Here is a 22,440-nt window from a genome sequence, read left to right on the forward strand (position 1 = left end):
CTATAATCCCCCAGTACCAATTTTGCAAATGTCTAAGATTCTATGTCTAGCAACTATGTGTATCTACATAAGGCAAGAAGTATGAACTACATAAGCAAGGACAGAGAAAAAGGGGAAGAAAATCAATATTCAGTGGGTTTCATTTAACTACAAATGACAAAAATCCCACTCAAACTGAATTTAAAAACATAAAAAGAGATAGAATATATTAGTTCACCTACCTTCAGAATATTGGCTAGATCTGGTACCCAAATAGTGTAATTAACCATCTATCTCTCCCAGTCACTTGCATTTCCTTACTAGGTATTATTTATTGTCAGCCAGGATTTCCCCTCTTGAGAGCCAAGTGCCAGCAGCAACTACCAGCCTACCAGTCCCAGCAGAAAGTCCTATCCTAAGAGTTCTAGCAGAGGTACTAGGGATCCAACTTTGACTGGTACCAAGGACTCAATCGCTTGCCTGGTACCAAGGACAGAGTCTTTCCCCCTCACAGGGCACAGAGGATGAAGATGTAGAGGGGTAGGTCCTGCAAAGGAAAATTGCAGCTACTGTCACTTTAAAAAAGGAAAAAATAGAACAGAGAATCCCAAAATAACAGATTCCAACTCCCTTTCCCCTCCTGAGACTGCTACCCTGGCTCTGCCTGCAGCAGCACTTGAGGCCTAGAGCCACCAAGCCACATTTTAAGTTGGAGAGTTGTACAATCATTATAGCTCCCCACTGTGCCTTTTTTCAGAATTACCACAAGTACACCTCTTGGAGGACTTTGGCCTCTGTAGGAGAAGCTTAACACCAGCTTAAAATTCTCCAAGCTTTGAGCCTAAGATGGCTTTTCCTAACAGGCATTTGAAGTCCTTTATTGATGAAGAACCATACATTTTTAATGAAGCCCTGGAAAGGTACCTAGAGTGTAATAAAAGATGGGATAAATCAAAAATAAAAATAGATGGCTTAAAATAAAAATCATAGCTTCAAACAATCTATAAGGCCATTAATCTGCTTTCAATGTAAAGTACACAGCCTAAAATAATCAAAAGTTGAACACAAAGGGAAAAAGGATAGATGGAATGTAGTTATAATTTTACTTGTATATGTGTACATTCATATATGTGTGTGCCTACATGAAGATGTATAAAATATCAGGTTTTCTGATTGCTTTTTAATTCCTTTTTTCTTCTCAGTGATGGTGAAAACTGGTTTTGTGAGTGTCCAAGGCTGTATTCTGGCCAGCTGTGCCAGTTTTCAATTTGTGAGAACAACCCGTGTGGAAATGGTGCCACCTGTGTTCCAAAATCTGGAACAGATATTGTCTGCCTCTGCCCATATGGGAGGTCTGGACCCCTCTGCACTGATGGTAAGAGCCTTTGATTATATTATAAATTTTATTTATTTATTTTCACTTTGTTTTGAAAGACAAAAGAGAGAGAGAAATATCTTCCACTGATTCACTCTCCAAGAGCCCACAACAGCTGGGTTCACCCAGGTCAATGCCAGGAACCTGTAATTCAAGCCAGGTCTACCACATGGGTGGCAGGGACACAAACACTTGACCTATCACCTGCTACCTCTCAGGGTGTGCATTAACAAGAAGCTGGAATAGGAAGAAGTACCAGAATATAAAGCCAGGCATTCCGGAGCCAGCGCTGTGGTTCACTTGGCTAGTCCTCTGTTTGTGGTGCTGGCATCCCATATGGGCACTGGGTTCTGGTCCCGGCCGCTCATCTTCCAGTCCAGCTCTCAGCTGTGGCCTGGGAAGGCAGTGGAGGATGGCCCAAGTGCTTGGGTGCCTGTACCCACATGGGAGACTGGGGTGAAGCACCTGGCTCCTGGCTTCAGATTGGCACAGCACCGGCCGTTTCTACCATCCTAATACACTCGGGGGGTAGTAGAAAATATTGCCATCTCACTAGTCCAAGTGATCAATTTCAGTTCACAATTGATCATAATGAAAGGACTAAGAGTCAAAGGGAGCACATAAACAAGTCTAGTACCTGCTAATACTAACTGATAGAATAAATAAAAGGGAGAGTGATCCAACATGGGAAGCGAGATACTCAGCAGACTCATAGAATGGCAGATGTCCTAAACAGCACTCTGGCCTCAGAATCAGCCCTAAAGGCATTCCGATCTGGCTGAAAAGCCCATGAGACTATTTCAGGCATGAAAAGCCAAGACACTCTGGCAAAAAAAATAAAAATAAAAAAAACCTAAATGAAAGATCTCTGTGAGTGAGATCCCAGTGGAAAGAACAGGTCTTCAAAGAAGGAGGTACCTTTCTCTGAAGGGAGGAGAGAACCTCCACTTTGACTATGACCTTGTCTAAACAAGATAAGAGTCGGAGAACTCAGAGGGCTTCCATAGCCTTGGAAACTCATGACTGGAGCATAGGGAGATTACTGATGCCATAGACAGGAGTGTCAATTGGTAAAGTCAACAACAGGAGTCACTGTGCACTTACTCTTCATGTAGGATCTCTGTCCTTAATGTGCTGTGTATTGAGACTTAATGCTATAACGAGTACTCAAACAGTATATTTCAGTTTGTGTTTCTATGGGGGTGCAAACTGTTGAAATCCTTACTTAATGTATACTAAACTGATCTTCTGTAAAAAAAAAAAAAAAAAAAAGAAGAAGAAGAAGAAGAAGAAATTATCAATTCCCAACTTGACTCTCACTGGGATTAAACATGACAATAGGTCTGATCTGATTTCATCATTTAAAAAATCATCTATTATTTTTCACTTTATGATTCTGTGTGGGAGCAAACTGTTGAAATCTTTACTTAATGTATGCTAAACTGATCTTCTGTATATAAAGAGAATCGAAAATGAATCCTCATGTGAATGGAAGGGGGGAGGGAGAGGGAAAGGGGAGGGTTGTGGGTGGGAGGGACGTTATGGGGGGGAAGCCATTGTAATCCATAAGCCGTACTTTGGAAATTTATATTTATATTCATTAAATAAAAGTTAAAAAAATATAGAACTATAGACTGTCTAAGGAAAAAGTGTAAGCCCTTGGGATACCAATACTTTGGTATCTGGTAGAGGAGAGAAAGTCATATTCCATAACAATGCAACCTCTCACCTCTTCCCTCCAGCAAACACTCCCTATCTGCTTTCATCCCATAAATATTGTTCCTTTTGTGATATGATCTGGTCATAGCTTGGATTCCCCACAAAAATAGAACATGAATTTAAAGAAAAAAAGATTGCAATCAAGTTGTTTACTTTGGAAGTACAACAAAACCCAGGAAACAGAAGTGAAGACCTAGAGAGAATGCTGTGGGGATGGGGAGAAGCACAAAGGCACATACGGAGTTGAACAACTCCATGGGCAGCTGTGCTTGCCTTCGCTGGGATCTTCCGAGGAGCTGCACAAAAATGGGTCTCATTGTCTGCTTAAGGAGCGCAAGGGAGAAGTGCTTAACCACTGACTCATGGTTCATGTTGACTGAGGGTGGTCCCACAGGACATTCATTCTCCCATCTGTCTAGATTGCTGTGCAACACTGCATAGAGTGCAGGTGTCCTAGTTGACAGCCTAGGATGAAGAGAAGCTGGCGATGAAGGAAAGGGAGCGCAACGAATCAGCATTCCATTTCAATCACAAAAGCCCACTCAAGGGTTCACTCCCTTCATGAGCTGTTTTTACATCAGGCAGGCATCAATGCTTTATTAATTCTACCAATTAGTGTGAAATGATTCTTCCCCCAAATCATTCTTGGACTACACACAATCACTAATGTGACCTCTAGAAGAATGATCACACCATGCCGAATATCTATGTATTTACAGAGAAAAGCATAGGGCAAACCCCTAGGCCTAGTTTTTGCTTGGTTAAGACATGTTAGAATAAGCTCAGAATAGGATGTGGGACTTTGCTTTTTTATTAATGAAAAGTCAGCTATTTTATTTCATCAGCAGTTATACCTACTACATTGCACTTTCCTTTCAAATAACATCCGTTTCTACCATCCTAATACACTCGGGGGATAGTAGAAAATATAATTGGAATATTTCCTACCTTGTTGATAGTTTCAGTAGGGATTTTATTTTTGGGGTTTATAGCAGTGATGACGAGATCTAAAGCAAATAAATGTTGCAAATAGAAAAGCTGCGATAGACTTCCTTTGTAAAGAGCTTTTCTTTCCACATCTCATCATTCATACTTCCTATTTCCTCTTCCTGTGCAAGAACAATCTATCTTGTTTTCTTAACCACATCATTCTAAAGACAATGGGGGAGTGCTTTATCACCACTCTTGTCCTATTATGTCCCTTCTATAAACATTTCTTAATTAATTTGCATTATCCTCCTAATTTAGAGTTCCCAATGAAATATATCCCTAGAGGAAAGCAGGAAAATATACTGAGAGCTCAGGCTCCAGAACCAATTCAACTGGGTTGGAATCACTGTTCATCTTCTGCCTAGCTGGCCAAGTGACCTGGGCCAAATTACTTGGTCTCACTGTACTGCAGCTTTAATGAGACTAATTCTAGAACTTACCTTCTAAGAGTCATGGAAATAAGATAATCCATGTAGTGTTTAACACATTTTCAGCATATACAAAATGTTTTTTTTTTTTTTCAAGATGGTCAGGGTAGGATTCTTATCCTTCATCTGAAGCTGCTACTTCCTGCCATTGTAGGAAGGAAGGCTGAATCTCCACCCCAGCTAAAAAGAAAGTTCTCTAGAATGTCAGTGAAACCCCAAATTAATTTCCTTTCAAGAATTTTCTGGGGCCACTGTTGTGGCACAGCATGTTAAGCTGCTGCCTGTGATACCAGCATCCCATGTTGAGTACCAATTCTAGTCCTTGCTGCTCCACTTACAATTCACTTTCCTGCCAATGTACCTGGGAAAGCAGCAGAAGATGGCGTAAGTGCCTGGGCCCCTGCCACCCAAGTGGGAGACCCATATGGAATTCCAGGCTCCAGGCTTTGGCTTGGCCCAGCCCCAAGGTTGTAGCCATTTGGGAAATTAACCGGAAGATAGAAGATCTCTTTTTCTCTCTGTCTTTCCCCCTCTCTCTGTGTAATTCTGCCTTTCAAATAAACAAAATAAACCTTTTTTAAAATAGAGTTTTTCTATGTTAGCGACACACTTTGCAGGGATTAAAGACAATCCAAGGTATTACAAAATCAGGGAGGAAAGCAGCACTCCGGGGACTTGGATAATCACCAGGCTACTTAAGGACAAGATACTTCTGTAAAGCAGCTTAATGTCAGACTGGCATTTTATAACAGTATATTTCAAGTACATGCAATTTTCTGTCATGTAAGCTCATAACTCTTTTGATAGCCTCCCCTCTGATATGATCCAGCTTCCTCTCTCTACCTCAGCAGCCATTTGATTGCCCTGCTGTTCAATGCGTATCAGAATCCCTCATTCCTGACCATGTTTACATCTGTATTTTCCAGCTCCTGGTAAAAAAGAAATGTGAAAGATCAAGCCCCATCCCAGAGGAAACAGGGACAATTGTGGCCACACCATAAAGTGTGCAGAATGGCGATTCTTCTTACTCTAGGTTGAAGGCAGCCTTTGAGTAGCATTTTTTTCTTCCTTAAGACCTGAGAAAAATTGCCTTTCCCTTTGCTCAGTGGGAAGGGGAGCACCTCCCACACAGCACACACACTTCCCACCCCTTATTTCAGCATCTGAAAAGATAAAAAGTTAGGTTGACACTTATAAAATAAAAGCACTTATATAAATATATTTTTCAATGTACAGTGAAATTTTCTTGAAAAGTAGCCTCAATGGACTCCTGCTACCCACTCCATCAACACTGTATTAGGACCTTCTTTCTCTATGTAGCAGCAACCCCAGCACAGCAAAGTTAAGTTTACCATTTCAGTCACTGCCATCAGTACCATGTTTTTATGTACAAATAAGTAATATGTGTGTGTATTTGGAGAACATGTTCTGATCAAGGGCTTTCGTTAGATTTAAATATTGCTCATATGTCTGTATTTAATTCTATAATATCTCTCTGAAAGCACTGTGCTTCCTCCTAATGGTCTGTGGATTTTATTTACACAGTTACATATAGTGTCATATGTGTTTTTATATGAAATATATATAAATACAAAAACACATACACATAATACATACATAAAATAATAAGGTATTTACAGTTGCAAAAGGGTCTTCAAGTTGTCTGGCCAATATACCCTTTTATTTTCCTTTTTCATTAATACATACTTCATTTTTTCAATTTACTTGTAGAATACTTTAATGGAGCATTAAATCTCTGACTATAATATAAACTAAAAATATGTTATCTCTAAAATTTTAGAAAGCAAGGGAGGGAGTGTAGGAGACAGAAAGAGAAATAATTATATTCTTGGAGTTGAATCTATGAACTTGATTAAATCTGTTCTAAATAAATAAATAGAAAAAAATTTACAGGCAGAGTGACTGAACAAGAGGGAGAGACATGAACAGAAAGGTCTTCCACACTGGCCAGCTCTGGTCCAGGCAGAAGCCAGAAGCCCAGAAATCCATCCTGCTCTCGCGTGTGGGTGCAGAGGCCCTAGTACTTGGACTACCATCTGCTTCCCTCTCAAGCACATTAGCAGTGAACCAGATCAGAAGCAGAGCAGCCAGGGATTGAACCTGTGCTCTGATGTGAGATGTAGGTGTTTCAAGTGGCAGCTTAACCCACTGCACCACAATGCCTGCCCCAACATCTGATTTTATTTGGGGCAGCAATGTACTTTCCTGTCTCCCTTGAAGTGGAGTGTGGCCATAGCACTAAATTCTGGACGATGATGGTAAGCAAAAGTGTTAGAGTATTGTGCTGACCCCTAGAAAACATCCTTAAGAGAGGAATAAACACCCAACCTTCCATCTTTCTGAAGACTGGAAATACATAAATGTAGAGTCAAAAAGATGAAATAATCTTAAATTCATGATTACTATAAAACCACCACTGGACTTCATGTTAATGAGAGAGAAGTAATCTACTTTTGTTAAACCAATGTTATTTTCATGTGTTATCAACTAAACCTAGTCCTTATACAGTGTCAAGATGTTCCTGAACTATATATCCTGAAATGTTTTCTTAAATATTTCTATTTTATTCACAAACCTTTAGACTCCTTCTCAAAGAAAGAAAAAGGACAAGATTTCTGGTGGTATCTTTTTTTAACTCATTTCAGTCTAATAAATCTAATAAATTATAATTTAGAAAATATTTTTGCAACTCAGTGAAATTCTGATCAGAGTATTATTTATTTATTTTTTAATGTTTTAAATTTATTTTTATTTGAAATAGTTACACAGAGATGGTGAGAGAGAGAGAGATCAATCTTCGACCTTCTAGTTCACTCCCCAAAGTGGCACAATGGCCGGGGTTGGTTAGGCCAAAATCAGGAGCCTGTAACTCCATCTAGGTCTCCCATGTGGGTGCAGGGGCCCAAGGACTTGGATCATCTGCTGCTGCTTTGCCATGTGTATTAGCAGGGAGATGGATCAAAAGTAGAGTAGCCAGGACTCACACTGGTGCCCATCTGGGATACTAGCATTGCAGGCAGCAGTTTAACCTTCCATACCACAACATGGGTCCCAGAGTATGATGTCAATACAAAGAAATAACATGGGAAGAAGCAAAATGAAAAAACTACCTTTTTCATATTATCAAAATAATAAAAAAGCAAATTTAAGTGTTTCTTGTGAAACTTTACCTCTTATATTAAAACTACCATTATTGGGGGCAGCATTGTGGTGTAGCAGGTTAAATCTCCACCTACAATGCTGGCATCCCATATGGGCACTTATTCGAGACCCAGTTGCTCCACTTCAAATCCAGCTCCCTGCTAATGCGCCTGAGAAATCAGCAGAGGATGGCCCAAGTCTATAGGACCCTGAGCCCACCTTGGGGACCTGGAAGAAGCACCAGGCTCCTAGCTTCAGCCTGGCCCAGCCCTAGCCATTGAAGCCATTTGGGGAGTAAACCAGCAGATGGAAGATCTCTCTCACTCTGCCTCTCTTTCTTTCTCTGTAACTCTACTTTCAAATAAATTTTAAAAAGAAAAAGAAAACTGTCACTATCATGCAATTACACTAAATGAAAAAATCAAATAGTTTATAGACTTTCATATCTTAATTTCTAGGCAGCTACACATCTGTTATTGCCCAATTTTAAGCAAAAAATAAAGAATGTTCACCATCAAACTCTTACAGTTTTTCTCCATCAATAGAACATTGTCAGTAGAACACTTAATGCCAAAGGCTAATTTTGTTTATTCACTCCAGTATGTTGTTTTTATTTAACAACCTCTCACAATTCTGTCTTCCAACACAACCATTTCCTGCTTATTAGAAATGTCCTTGAAATGGATGGACTACAAACAAGCAGAATGGTGTCTCCTGAATGTATATATATGCATATGAATTGGATTTTGTAGACTGTGTGTGGAAATATCAGCCCCTGCTGTTTATCCTGAAGCTCACCAGAGACTTTAACCTTGCAGGTCTGTCAGCCCAGGCCCTTCCACAAAGAGTTATTTTTTGTATCAAATGAATACTGTCAGATTCTACCACACCTATCAGGTTATGCTTGGTTGGTTTAAAAGCTATAATAATGTGATGCACCTGCCAGTTACTAAGCAGTGGAGAGTGCAAACACATTCATTGTGCATAAAATAAAAAGCTTCACCAAAATGGAAAATAGATTAGAGACTGAACAAATTTATGCCATATGAAAAACTGTAAAGTCAATATTTTATGAGGAAGCAATTTAATTTATTGATCATTAGGAATGAAATAAACAGTGGATGGAGATGCCCATATGTGATATAAATTGCTAGTCAGTATTAGCAGCTATTCAAGTTTTTCTTTGTTTATATCCCTGACAAGCTCAAATTGCACCTTTTGTAATACTTTGTCACTCCATCCCTTTGATCTTGAAAATGGTCTCCTATTTTCCTTGGGATAAAATAAGAACTGCTTAAAATGATGTATAAACTTGGCATGGGCAGTCCCCAGCTAGCCCAGTAGCCCCCACATTATCCACCCTCTATCAGAATGCTCTTCCCACTATTTTCTCTTTACCTTTTAAATGTTGGCCATGCATCACACCAGTCTTTTCATCAAACTGTAAGTTCCACCAAGCTAGTCACTGCATCTGCCTTGTTTATCACCATATCTGCAGAGCAATGAATGGTGCCTGACACCTGGTTGCTGTCAAAGTTTAGTTGAGTTGAAAATAATCTGAAAGTATTTCAGAATATTAATCTAAGCTGTTACCTGAGCCTACTATGATACCTATTACTTAGGAGGTAGTCAACATGTATTTATTAAATTTGAAAAGTAACCTAATAAAATAATCAACAAATGCTCAAAATCCAGAACATTTTCAAAATGGTATTCTACAGCTCATTAATCCAACAAGGTGGTCCATAAGACTCTGGCATGTAAGTAACTCACACTTATGGAGTGATTACTCTATCAGGTCCTGTGACAACTGCTCTACATTCATGCTTTTACATGATCATTATAACCCAACCAGGTATGTCATTATTTCCATAGTACTGATGGAGGAGGTGGGGTTTCAAAACGTTAAATGACTAGTCAAAAGAGTTACAGTTCATTAGCAATGACTTCAGTATTTCATTAAAACACAAGGTAGTACTCTATTGTTATTTCTGGAATTCAGTGTATAGTAGCACAGTAATGAATCTGAGAAATTCTATGATATCAACACAGGATTAAACCAAGCAACTCTTCTTTTCTCAAACAACAAGCCTATAAAAGAATATACCAGTCTAGTTTTTTCCCAAAGTAGGGTATGCACATTCCATTGTGACATTGAAAGAAAGTATTCTTCTCTTTGTTTACTATAATATTTTAATTCTTATGTTTTATATTTTATTATTTCATATTGCTTGAATATATGTATATAATTTTATATAAATAATATATATGAGGTATGAACACAAAGATTTGGAGCCCACCCATCTAAACAATCCTCTTTCAAGCGTGAACTGAGATTTTTGTTAGCTACATGGATTTCATAGAACTAATTTGTAGAAGTTGATTTTAAATTCTGCTTGAAAGGCTTTGGATAATTCATTCTGCAGTTGTGTTTGGTTGGAGAAAACAGGAGAGTGGCCTATTCAAAACGTGCTTACTCTTGATTTTAAAGTCCTTTAAAACTACCCACACTCCCCAATACAATCAAGCTTAATTAAGTTCTCTAAGTTCATGTTAACTAAGCTGTGGAAAATATTTCAGGAAGATTCAGGAGGAGAGTATCTCCAGCCTCAGCTAATACTATCAGCAATCTCATCACCGAAAGTCAAGGATTAAATGTGCATATGTCTTATGGCCTTTTTATGGAAAAGTGCCCATTTATGGCAGACATTCCGAAACATGAGGAATTAAACAAGACCACTTAGACCTACACTAAATTGCATAAGATGGAGTTATTTCCACTCCCTTCTTTGGTTTGCAATTTAATTTTTAAAATGCTTAAAATTATGTATTTAGCAATTTTGTTTTGGCTTATCTTAGTTGAGTCACAGGACTTGATTTATCATTTGTTCTTTTACCAAACAAAGACACTTCAATGTTTTAAGTAGCTTGAAAAGTACTCAACATTTGATAAAGAACCCCATGACCATTTAATATGAATTTCTAGTAATTGAGTTAGGTGGATGCGAATAGAGACATGAAGTGATGCTTCATATATGTGTTTAATATATATGAAAATATATGATATATATTTGGATATAAACTTTGGGAAGCTGACACTTTTAGGGGCATCATATCATAAGAAAATTTCAAGACAGAGAATACAATTAATTTTGTCAACTCAGACAAATAAAAATTTTCTTAGAGGAAAACTAGTTCAACAAGAGGGTAGTTTTAGGAAGTGTTATAGACTCAACTGATCAAAATGACTTAAGTGGCAACTTCAATACTCTCATGGCTTATGTTTTTTATTTATGATTTGATCACCAGGAACTGAGAGTCCTTACTATTATGTGTTTGTGAAATTAACTTATAATTAAGTTATAATAAGATTAAATTAAGTTATAATAAGATTGAAAGCATGAAAGGAAAGAGAAAACGGATGGTGACAGAAAGAGGCAATAAAAAGTGACAAGGGAGAGAGGAAAAGAAAGATTTCTGAAAATTAATTATACTTTGTATCAAATCCTGACTTCACGTATACCCAGGTTATGTTAATATTATCCAGTGATCCAAAATCTAGATGTTCTCCACATTTTGTACTTTTAGCCTCACTAAGAAATAAAGGATAAAAACAAATGTAAGGGTAAGCAGACATATTATCAAGTCATGGTCCCAATTTTTCTGTAATGATATTTTTGTAAACCCTAAATGTGAACATGAGTGTAAAAAGAAGTTAGGAACATCCAATAGCAAAACACATATAAGCATATATCAACAATGACTCCTCGAGAGCTATTTGAATCTTTATTTTCCTAAGGAGAGGATGTTATAGGGATTATAATACTAAAAACAAGACTTCCTATTCATTTCTGAAATTAAAAAAGAAATACATTTTAAAATTCAAATTTCAAGAATAACTTACCAAAGGTCACCACTGAAGGTATTTTCAATTCGATTTTTTTTCTATTGACCAAGTGATAGACAAACATAGGTATATTTTTAATTTCTTTGTTCTAAGGAGATAGTACATGGGCCCTGAGTAAGGGATTTGCTTGCCATGATTTAACTCTTCCCTGCCTCTCTTGTTGGTCAGCCACTGGAGAGCATAACTCACGTGTCAGTAGCTTGTAAAGTTAATATAGCTCTTTGAAAGTCAGCATTTTACTGCCCATTTTAACTTGCATACTTGACTAAACACCTGGCAGGAACTATTCAGTCTTTACCAGAGGGCAGATCTAAATATTGCACCTAATGATTCAGCCTCAAAAATGACATTTCATAATTCCCTTTGCCATTTAAAAGTTGCCAAGGGTATTTTTGAATCTCATCTCTTTTTTTTGTTCTTGTGTATTGAACCAACTTGAAATTGTGAAAGTGAGACTCTTTCTGCCCCAAGTCTTTAAGCTCTGGAGGAAGAAAAGCTGTCATCAGGGTGAGTGGCTAATAATGCTGCCTGTTGGAGTGTATCCCTGTCACTCTCTAGGTGGATAGCTTAACAAACACCTTGTTGACAGCAAGTGCCAAAGGGGGCTTCCCTGACGGAGTAGCACGGTGGCTGCCCTGCTGAGTGATTCCCCTAAGTGCATGTCAGCATTGTTTGCTTTCTTCAAGATGGAGTTGGTTTTTTTCCTGAGATGGCTGTATCCACTGCATTTTAAATTTGATTGCTGTGTGAATTTTTAAAATAGAAAATTTAAGAAATAGATAATCCAAAGGAGTGTTTTGTTGGGGCTGGGGGGATCGGCTGATTTTGTTTTTTGTTTTGTGTTTTGTTTCATTTTGTTTTTGTGAGGTTTTTTTTTTTCTGGTTTGTTGACTATAAAATCCCTTTACAGTAGTGTCTGTTTCTTGTCTCCATTAAACCTCTCTCTTCCAGACTTGTTAAAATAGACAAACACTTAGGATTAAAGTGTATCTTTAGGATCCTGGCTTTGAGCTTCTGAATGTTGGTTTACTTCAATGTAGCCGAAGCAGAATGGAAAGTCTCAATAGCCATTTCTCCATCATGTTACAATACCTAAGGAATTACATCATTTCCCACCCGAAAATTAAAGGGTTTAGGGTTCCTCTCTGCCAATGGCTAAAAGCTCTTTCGGTTATTCAACATTTGCCACGTTGGAACAGGAGAAAATAAGAACACCTGCGTGATACACAAACGGTTGCAAATTTATGGGCATATTAAGCAAAGTCTAATTACAACCTGATAAAAAAAATGCCCTAGACAAAAGCCTATTTCCAGAGAAGCAAATCTTGTAAGACAAACTTAGAAATGATAATACCCCAAATGTACTCGTTGGTAAAATCGAAAAGAAATATTACTCAAAGCATTCTTAGACATAGAAAGCAAAAGAACAGTGTCTGATTTTTTGACTCCCTACCCTAGGTTAGAGGGAAACATGATGCTGCAGCTTACCCAACTCCTTATTCCTTTAACATCTGCAGACTGTTAATTAATGAACATCACAGTTTAAGGAAGCTTGAATAGATATAATTTTATTAACTATCCAATCCTTACATATAGGTTACTATTGATAAGTAACAATTGGCCCTACCATTTTCCCATAAATATTCCTATTTTTTGCTTTGGATTTCCTTTGTATTTTTACTGGGAGACTTTCTGCCTCCACATTCTTTCATAATGATAACTATCTGTGTTTCTTTGTATAACACACCTTAAGCATCTTTTGTAAGGCTGGGCAAGTGGTGACAAATACTTTCAATTTCTGTTTGTTATGCACTCATAAATGAGAGCTACACCCTGTGTCCTCACGTGCAGTCACAGAGTTCCCACAATCTCAGCACACAAGGCTGAGGATCTGCTCCACCCTGCTAATCTGTCTCATCCATGGAAAGGTAGAGATGTTCCCAGAGCCAGTTGCCTGTTAGTCCTCTGCTTGGGTGGTTTGAGGCCTGGGCCTGTGATATGTTGAGAAGCTCACAGAACTACGTGAGTGCTCAGGCCCCTGTCAATACTCCCAGCCAGACTCAAAGTCAGTTGGGAACATGGATTATTCCTTCTGATAAAATCCCTGGATCACGCACATGCACGAAAGCCACCTGCCACAGCCCCTACTGGTTTCACAGTGGCTTTGTTCCCCCACCCCGCCCTGTTGCTGGGTGTGCACAAAACCTCTGCAGCCGGTGCTGATGTCAGAATGGCTCCTTCTCCCCAGCTGTTGCCAAGTGTGTGCACCTGAGCTGTTGCTGCTGCTACAGCTGTCAAGACGGCATCTTGTCCCATTTCCTGGCCACGTGCACTAGAGCTGCCGCAGCTGTTACTATTATTATTATTATCCTCTTTCTATGGATGAGAACACTTAAAAAAGATAAGTAACTGATATAAAGACTGGCTATTTTGTGGCAAAGTTGTAGCTGGAACCCTTAAAACCTGGCTGTAGAGCCTGTGCTCTTAATCCCTGTGTTACTCTGAACTTAATGGATGTGTTGCAATATTCAGTTGTACTGTATTTAAAGGAAAATATGATCATGAAAGTGACTACTGATTATTTTAGCAAAAACTAAAGTAATAACAACTTCTTTAAAAGAATAACTCAAGGGAATTCCAAGGTGGACTAAGGAAAGGCTATACTGCTGGAGGTTAGGGAAAACCAATTAAAAAAAAAAAAGTTTAAGGAAGCTTGAATAGATATAATTTTATTAACTATCCAATCCTTACATCACTTTATAGCTAATTATATATAGTAGCCTTGAAGGAAAATGGCATAAATTCTCAAATTAAGATATATAAACTGGATGAGTGGATTAAAAACCCAAACCAGAGCCATAACTGTGACTTAGTGGGTTAAGTCTCTGACTACAGTGGCAACATCCCATACGGGCACCAGTTTGTGTCTGGGCGCTCCTCTTCTGATCCAATAAAATCAGAGATAAAAAAGGAAATGTAACAACAGATACCACAGAAATAAAAAGATTCATCAGGAATTACTACAAAAAGATGTATGCCAACAAATTGGGAAACCTAGAAGAAATGGATAGATGCCTAGACACTTTAAATCTACCAAAACTGAGTCATGAAGATGTAGAAAACCTAAACAGACCAGTAAACAAAACAGAGATTGACCCAGTAATAAAGACACCCCCAACAAAGAAAAGCCCAAGACCAGATGGCTTCACTACTTAATTCTACTACACATTTAAAGAAGAACTAATTCCAATTCTCAAGCTATTCAAAATGATTGAAAAGGAGGAATCTTCCCAAACTCCTTCTATGAAACCAGTATCACTGTAATTCCTAAACCAGAAAAAGATACGATGAAGAAAAGGAACTAAATAGACCAATATTCCTGATGAACATAAATGCAAAACTCCTCAACAAAATACTAGCTAACTGAATCCAACCACATATCAAAAAGATCATTCACCTGGACCAAGTGAGATTTATCCCTGGTATGCAGGGATGGTTCAACATTTGCAAATCAATCAATGTGATACATCACATTAACAAACTGAGAACAGCAACCATATGATTATCTCAATAGATACAGGGCAAGCATTTAATAAAGTACAACATCCTTGGCCCAGCACCGTGGCATAGCAGGTAAAGCCATTGCCTGCAGTTCCAGCATCCCTTATGTATGCTGGTTCAGGTCCCAGCTGCTCCACTTCCGATCCAGCTCTCCGCTATGGCCCTGGAAAGCAGTGGAAGATGACTCAAGTCCTTAGGCCCCTGCACCTGTGTGGAAGATGCAGAAGAAGCTCCTGGCTTCTGGTTTCAGATAGGCCCAGCTCCTGCAATTGTGGCCCTTTGGAGAATGAACCAGTGGATGAAAGACCCCTCTCTCTCTCTGCCTCTGCCTCTCTGTAACTCTGCCTTTCAAATAAAATAAATAAATCTTAAAAATTACAACATCTTGGAGGAGGCAAGATGGCGGAATAGGAAGGGAGCACACTGATAGTCCGGGGAGAGATAGTTTAATAAAAGTGGATACTGCAGGTTCAAGGAAGAGTAGGGGAGGAAACAGCAGAAGAAACTCTTCTGGAACGCGTGATTCACAGCGGACCTGTGTGGAGAGCGTGGGAGCCCACAGTTTGGGACACCAGCGGCAGACTCAACACACCAGCACTGGAACGCAAGGTGAGCCGAACCTCAATAGCCCGAGACACCGGCAGGCAAGGCAAGCAGAGAGAGGAGACTAGAGGGAACGACCCCCGGTGGGGGGGAAAGTTCACCAGGCTAACTGGAAGAGAGAGAGAGAAAAAAAAAAAGGTGACTGGTACGGACACGGGTTTCTCTCTCTCCGCTCACCTCTCAAGGGCGAGCAAGACAAAGAGCAGGCGCCATCTTGGACATACGTCATAAGCAGAGCGACCTCAGGTCTGCACCGGCCCTGAGCCTAGCAGAAAAACCTGACTCTGGGCGGGGCGAATTAACAAGAGATTAGGACCTAGTAAATTTGTGGTGCTACTGAACTGAGACTGTGAAAAAAGAGATGGTGGGGGAGAAAACTCACAAAATTCACGTGAGTACTCTCCAGAGACGCTACAATTCCGTAACTTTGGCAACCAGTGGGAGACTGAAGGAGAATTTGAGCCCACTCTGAGGGCCGAACAGATTCCCTGTGTGGTCCTTGGGAAAGAGCTTCCGATCTCTGGCTCCTGTGGGTATATCATTTGCCTGCTAACTACCTCCAACTTCGTTCAGCTGTGCAGAATTACTTCCCTTTTGAATCAAAAAAAAAGAAAGAGAGAGAGAGAGAGAGATTTACCACGCCTAACCTGGGAGTGTCACCTTTGGCACACCAAACAGAGCTCTCAGGCCACACCCATCTCAAGCCCTAAGGCTCCATCAAAAACAGATAGTCCACTTAATCTAGAGTCATAGTATAACAAGAAAAAGCACCACAGTGAAGAAACCAAATATCTCCAATATGCCAAATAACAAACGCAAAAACCGAGGTAATAAAAACAAGGAAGTCACCATGACGCCCTCAAATGAAAAAGACACCCCAATTCAAGATTATGAAGATGATGACATAGAAGAAATGCAAGAAGCAGATCTCAAAAAATTGATAAGAACATTAAGAAGTTCTCAAAAACAAATTCTTGAACTACAGAAATCCTTAATAGACAAGAGAGAAAATCTCTCTTGTGAAAATGAAATATTAAGGAGGAATCAAAAAGAAACGAAACAACTAGTACAACAGGAAACTGTGATAGTGACTGAAGTGAAGAATTCAATAGATCAAATGAAAAACACAATAGAGAGCCTTACAAACAGAATGGGTGAAGCAGAAGAGAGAATATCAGACTTAGAAGACAGAGAACAGGAAAGGATACAGTCAGACCAAAGAAAAGAAGAGGAAATTAGAAATCTAAAACATACTGTCGGGAATCTTCAGGATACTATTAAAAAAACCAACATTTGGGTTCTAGGAGTTCCTGAAGGCATGGAGAGGGAGAAAGGATTAGAAGGCCTTTTTAGTGAGATATTAGCAGAAAATTTCCCAGGTTTGGAGAAGGACAGAGAAATCCTAGTACAGGAAGCTCACAGAACCCCTAATAAACACGACCAAAAGAGATCCTCACCACGACACGTTGTAATTAAACTCTCCACAGTGAAACATAAAGAAAAGATCCTAAAATGTGCAAGAGAGAAACGTCAGATTACTCTCAGAGGATCTCCAATCAGACTCACAGCTGACTTCTCATCAGAAACTCTACAAGCTAGGAGGGAATGGCGAGATATAGCCCAGGTACAAAGAGAGAAAAACTGCCAGCCCAGAATATTATATCCTGCAAAGCTATCATTTGTGAATGAAGGTGAAATAAAGACTTTTCATAGCAAACAGAAATTGAAAGAATTTGTTGCCACTCGTCCAGCCCTGCAAAAGATGCTTAAAGATGTGTTACACACAGAAACAAAGAAACACGGTCATCAATATGAAAGAAGGTAAAGGAAGGAAACCTCACAGCAAAAGATCACAGGGAATTCAAAGCATATATTAGAACTTATCTTTGGCAAATGGCAGGGCAAAGTTACCACTTATCATTAGTCACTTTGAACGTGAATGGCCTGAACTGTCCAGTTAAAAGACACCGATTGGCTGATTGGGTTAAGGAACAAAACCCATCTATTTGCTGCTTACAAGAAACACATCTTTCCAACAAAGATCCATACAGACTGAAAGTGAAAGGCTGGAAAAAGATATACCATGCCAACAGAAATGAAAAAAGAGCGGGCGTAGCCATCTTAATATCAGACAACATAAACTTTACCACAAAAACTGTTCAGAGAGACAAAGAGGGACACTACATAATGATTAAGGGATCAATTCAACAGGAAGATATAACAATTATCAATGTATATGCACCTAACTACAGGGCACCGGTTTATCTAAAAGATTTGTTAACGGAATTAAAGGGAGACTTAGACCCCAATACAATAGTACTGGGGGATGTTAATACTTCACTCTCAGAAATAGACAGATCAATAGGACAGAAGATCAACAAGGAGACAGTAGATTTAAACGACACTATAGCCCAAATGGATCTAACAGATATATACAGAACTTTCAATCCTACAGCTAAAGACTTTACATTCTTCTCAGCAGTACATGGAACCTTCTCTAGGATTGACCACATACTAGGCCATAAAGCAAGTGTCAGCAAATTCAAAAGAATTAGAATCATACCATGCAGCTTCTCAGACCATAAAGGAATGAAGTTGGAAATTAGCAACTCAGGAATCCCTAGAGCATATGCAAACACATGGAGATTGAACAACATGCTCCTGAATGAACAATGGGTCATAGAAGAAATCAAAAGATAAATCAAAAACTTTCTGGAAGTAAATGAGGATAACAGCACAACATACCAAAACTTATGGAATGCAGCAAAAGCAGTGTTAAGAGGAAAGTTCATAGCAATAGGTGTCTACATCAAGAAATTGGAAAGGCACCAAATAGATGAGCTTTCAATTCACCTCAAGGATCTAGAAAACCTACAGCAAACCAGACCCAAATCTAGTAGGAGAAGAGAAATAATTAAAATCAGAGAAGAAATCAACAGGATTGAATCAAGAAAAACATTCCAAAAATTCAGCCAAACGAGGAGCTGGTTTTTTGAAAAAATAAACAAAATTGACACCCCATTGGCCCAACTAACTAAAAAAAGAAGAGAAAAGACCCAAATCAATAAAATCAGAGATGAAAAAGGAAATGTAACAACAGACACCACAGAAATAAAAAGAATCATCAGAAATTACTACAAGGACTTGTATGCCAGCAAACAGGGAAACCTAACAGAAATGGATAGATTCCTGGACAATTGCAACCTACCTAAATTGAACCAGGAAGACATCGAAAACCTAAAGAGACCCATAACTGAGACAGAAATTGAAACAGTAATAAAGGCCCTCCCTACAAAGAAAAGCCCAGGACCAGATGGATTCACTGCTGAATTCTACCAGACATTTAAAGAAGAACTAACTTCAATTCTTCTCAAACTATTCAGAACAATCGAAAAAGAGGGAATCCTCCCAAATTCTTTCTATGAAGCCAGCATCACCTTAATTCCTAAGCCGGAAAAAGATGCAGCACTGAAAGAGAATTACAGACCAATATCCCTGATGAACATAGATGCAAAAATCCTCAATAAAATTCTCGCCAATAGAATGCAACAACACATCAGAAAGATCATCCACCCAGATGAAGTGGGATTTATCCCTGGTATGCAGGGATGGTTTAATGTGCGCAAGACAATCAATGTGATACACCACATTAACAGACTGCAGAAGAAAAACCATATGATTATCTCAATAGATGCCGAGAAAGCATTTGATAAAATACAACACCCGTTCATGATGAAAACTCTAAGCAAACTGGGTTTGGAAGGAACATTCCTCAATACAATCAAAGCAATCTATGAAAAACCCACAGCCAACATCCTATTGAATGGGGAAAAGTTGGAAGCATTTCCACTGAGATCTGGGACCAGACAGGGATGCCCACTCTCACCACTGCTATTCAATATAGTTCTGGAGGTTCTAGCCAGAGCTATTAGGCAAGAAAAAGAAATTAAAGGGATACAAATTGGGAAGGAAGAACTCAAACTATCCCTCTTTGCAGATGATATGATTCTTTATTTAGGACACCCAAAGAACTCTACTAAGAGACTATTGGAACTCATAGAAGAGTTTGGCAAAGTAGCAGGGTATAAAATCAATGCACAAAAATCAACAGCCTTTGTATACACAGGCAATGCCACAGCTGAGGAAGAACTTCTAAGATCAATCCCATTCACAACAGCTACAAAAACAATCAAATACCTTGGAATAAACTTAACCAAGGACGTTCAAGATCTCTACGATGAAAATTACAAAACCTTAAAGAAAGAAATAGAAGAGGATACCAAGAAATGGAAAAATCTTCCATGCTCATGGATTGGAAGAATCAACATCATCAAAATGTCCATTCTCCCAAAAGTAATTTACATATTCAATGCAATACCAATCAAGATACCGAAGACCTTCTTCTCAGATCTGGAAAAAATGGTGCTGAAATTTATATGGAGGCACAAGAGACCTCGAATAGCTAAAGCAATCTTGTACAACAAAAACAAAGCCGGAGGCATCACAATACCAGATTTCAGGACATACTACAGGGCAGTTGTAATCAAAACAGCATGGTACTGGTACAGAAACAGATGGATAGACCAATGGAACAGAATTGAAACACCAGAAATCAACCCAAACATCTACAGCCAACTTATATTTGATCAAGGATCTAAAACTAATTCCTGGAGCAAGGACAGTCTATTCAATAAATGGTGCTGGGAAAATTGGATTTCCACGTGCAGAATCATGAAGCAAGACCCCTACCTTTCAGCTTACACAAAAATCCACTCAACATGGATTAAAGACCTAAATCTACGACCTGACACCATCAAGTTACTAGAGAACATTGGAGAAACCCTTCAAGATATTGGCACAGGCAAAGAATTTCTGGAAAAGACCTGGGAGGCACAGGCAGTCAAAGCCAAAATCAACTATTGGGATTGCATCAAATTGAGAAGTTTCTGTACTGCAAAAGAAACAGTCAGGAGAATGAAGAGACAACTGACAGAATGGGAAAATATATTTGCAAACTATGCAACAGATAAAGGGTTAATAACCAGAATCTACAAAGAGATCAAGAAACTCCACAAAAACAAAGCAAACAACCCACTTAAGAGATGGGCCAAGGACCTCAATAGACATTTTTCAAAAGAGGAAATCCAAATGGCCAACAGACACATGAAAAAATGTTCAAGGTCATTAGCAATCAGGGAAATGCAAATCAAAACAACAATGAGGTTTCACCTCACCCCATTTAGAATGGCTCACATGCAGAAATCTACCAACAACAGATGCTGGCGAGGATGTGGGGAAAAAGGGACACTAACCCACTGTTGGTGGGAATGCAAACTGGTCAAGCCACTATGGAAGTCAGTCTGGAGATTCCTCAGAAACCTGAAGATAACCCTACCGTTCGACCCAGCCATCCCACTCCTTGGAATTTACCCAAAGGAATTTAAATTGACAAACAAAAAAGCGGTCTGCAGCCTAATGTTTATTGCAGCTCAATTCACAATAGCTAAGACCTGGAACCAACCTAAATGCCCATCAACGGTAGACTGGATAAAGAAATTATGGGATATGTACTCTTTAGAATACTATACCGCAGTAAGAAACAACGAAATCCAGTCATTTGCAACAAAATGGAGGAATCTGGAACACATCATGCTGAGTGAAACAAGCCAGTCCCAAAGGGACAAATACCATATGTTCTCCCTGATCGGTGACAACTGACTGAACACCAAAAAGGAAACCTGTTGAAGTGAAATGGACACTATGGGAAACAGTGACTTGATCAGCATAGCCCTGACTGTTAATGAACAACTTAATACATTATCCCTCTTAGTAGTTTTTTTGTCTGTTCTACTTAATAGGACTGGTTTAATTCTGTAATTAATACACAGTTATTCTTAAGTGTTGAAAATTAACTGAAATGTGATCCCTGTTAAACATAAGAGTGGGAATAAGAGAGGGAAGAGATGTATAATTTGGGACATGCTCAAACTGACTTGCCCCAAATGGTAGTTAGAAACATACCAGGGGATTCCAATTCAATCCCATCAAGGTGGCATGTACCAATGCCATCTCACTGTTCCAAGTGATCAATTTCAGTTCACAATTGATCATAATGAAAGGACTAAGAGTCAAAGGGAGCACATAAACATGTGTAGTACCTGCTAACACTAACCGATAGAATAAATAAAGGGGAGAGTGATCCAAAATGGGAAGTGAGATATTCAGCAGACTCATAGAATGGCAGATGTCCTATAGCACTCTGGCCTCAGAATCAGCCCTAAAGGCATTCCGATCTGGCTGAAAAACCCATGAGAGTATTTCAGGCATGGAAAGCCAAGACACTCTGGCAAAAGATCTCTGTGAGTGAGATCCCAGTGGAAAGAACAGGTCTTCAAAGAAGGAGGTACCTTTCTCTGAAGGGAGGAGAGAACCTCCACTTTGACTATGACCTTGTCTAAACAAGATAAGAGTCGGAGAACTCAGAGGGCTTCCATAGCCTTGGAAACTCATGACTGGAGCATAGGGAGATTACTGATGCCATAGACAGGAGTGTCAATTGGTAAAGTCAACAACAGGAGTCACTGTGCACTTACTCCTCATGTAGGATCTCTGTCCTTAATGTGCTGTACATTGAGATTTAATGCTATAACGAGTACTCAAACAATATATTTCACTTTGTGTTTCTATGGGGGTGCAAACTGTTGAAATCTTTACTT

General features: G+C 39.0%; 1 protein-coding gene across 1 annotated transcript in view; it reads left to right on the top strand.

Annotated features, from left to right (window-relative positions):
* Positions 1-22,440, top strand: part of EYS (EGF-like photoreceptor maintenance factor) — a 1,804,868-nt gene that overhangs the window by 1,607,256 nt on the left and 175,172 nt on the right. Inside the window, 1 exon segment of the mRNA XM_089333540.1 lies at positions 1,182-1,354. Coding sequence (XP_089189666.1) covers positions 1,182-1,354 — 173 coding nt within the window.

The sequence above is a fragment of the Oryctolagus cuniculus genome, chromosome 5 (genome assembly GCF_051225735.1).
Source record: "Oryctolagus cuniculus isolate XC-2025 breed Fujian yellow rabbit chromosome 5, ASM5122573v1, whole genome shotgun sequence".
Classification (NCBI taxonomy): domain Eukaryota; kingdom Metazoa; phylum Chordata; class Mammalia; order Lagomorpha; family Leporidae; genus Oryctolagus; species Oryctolagus cuniculus.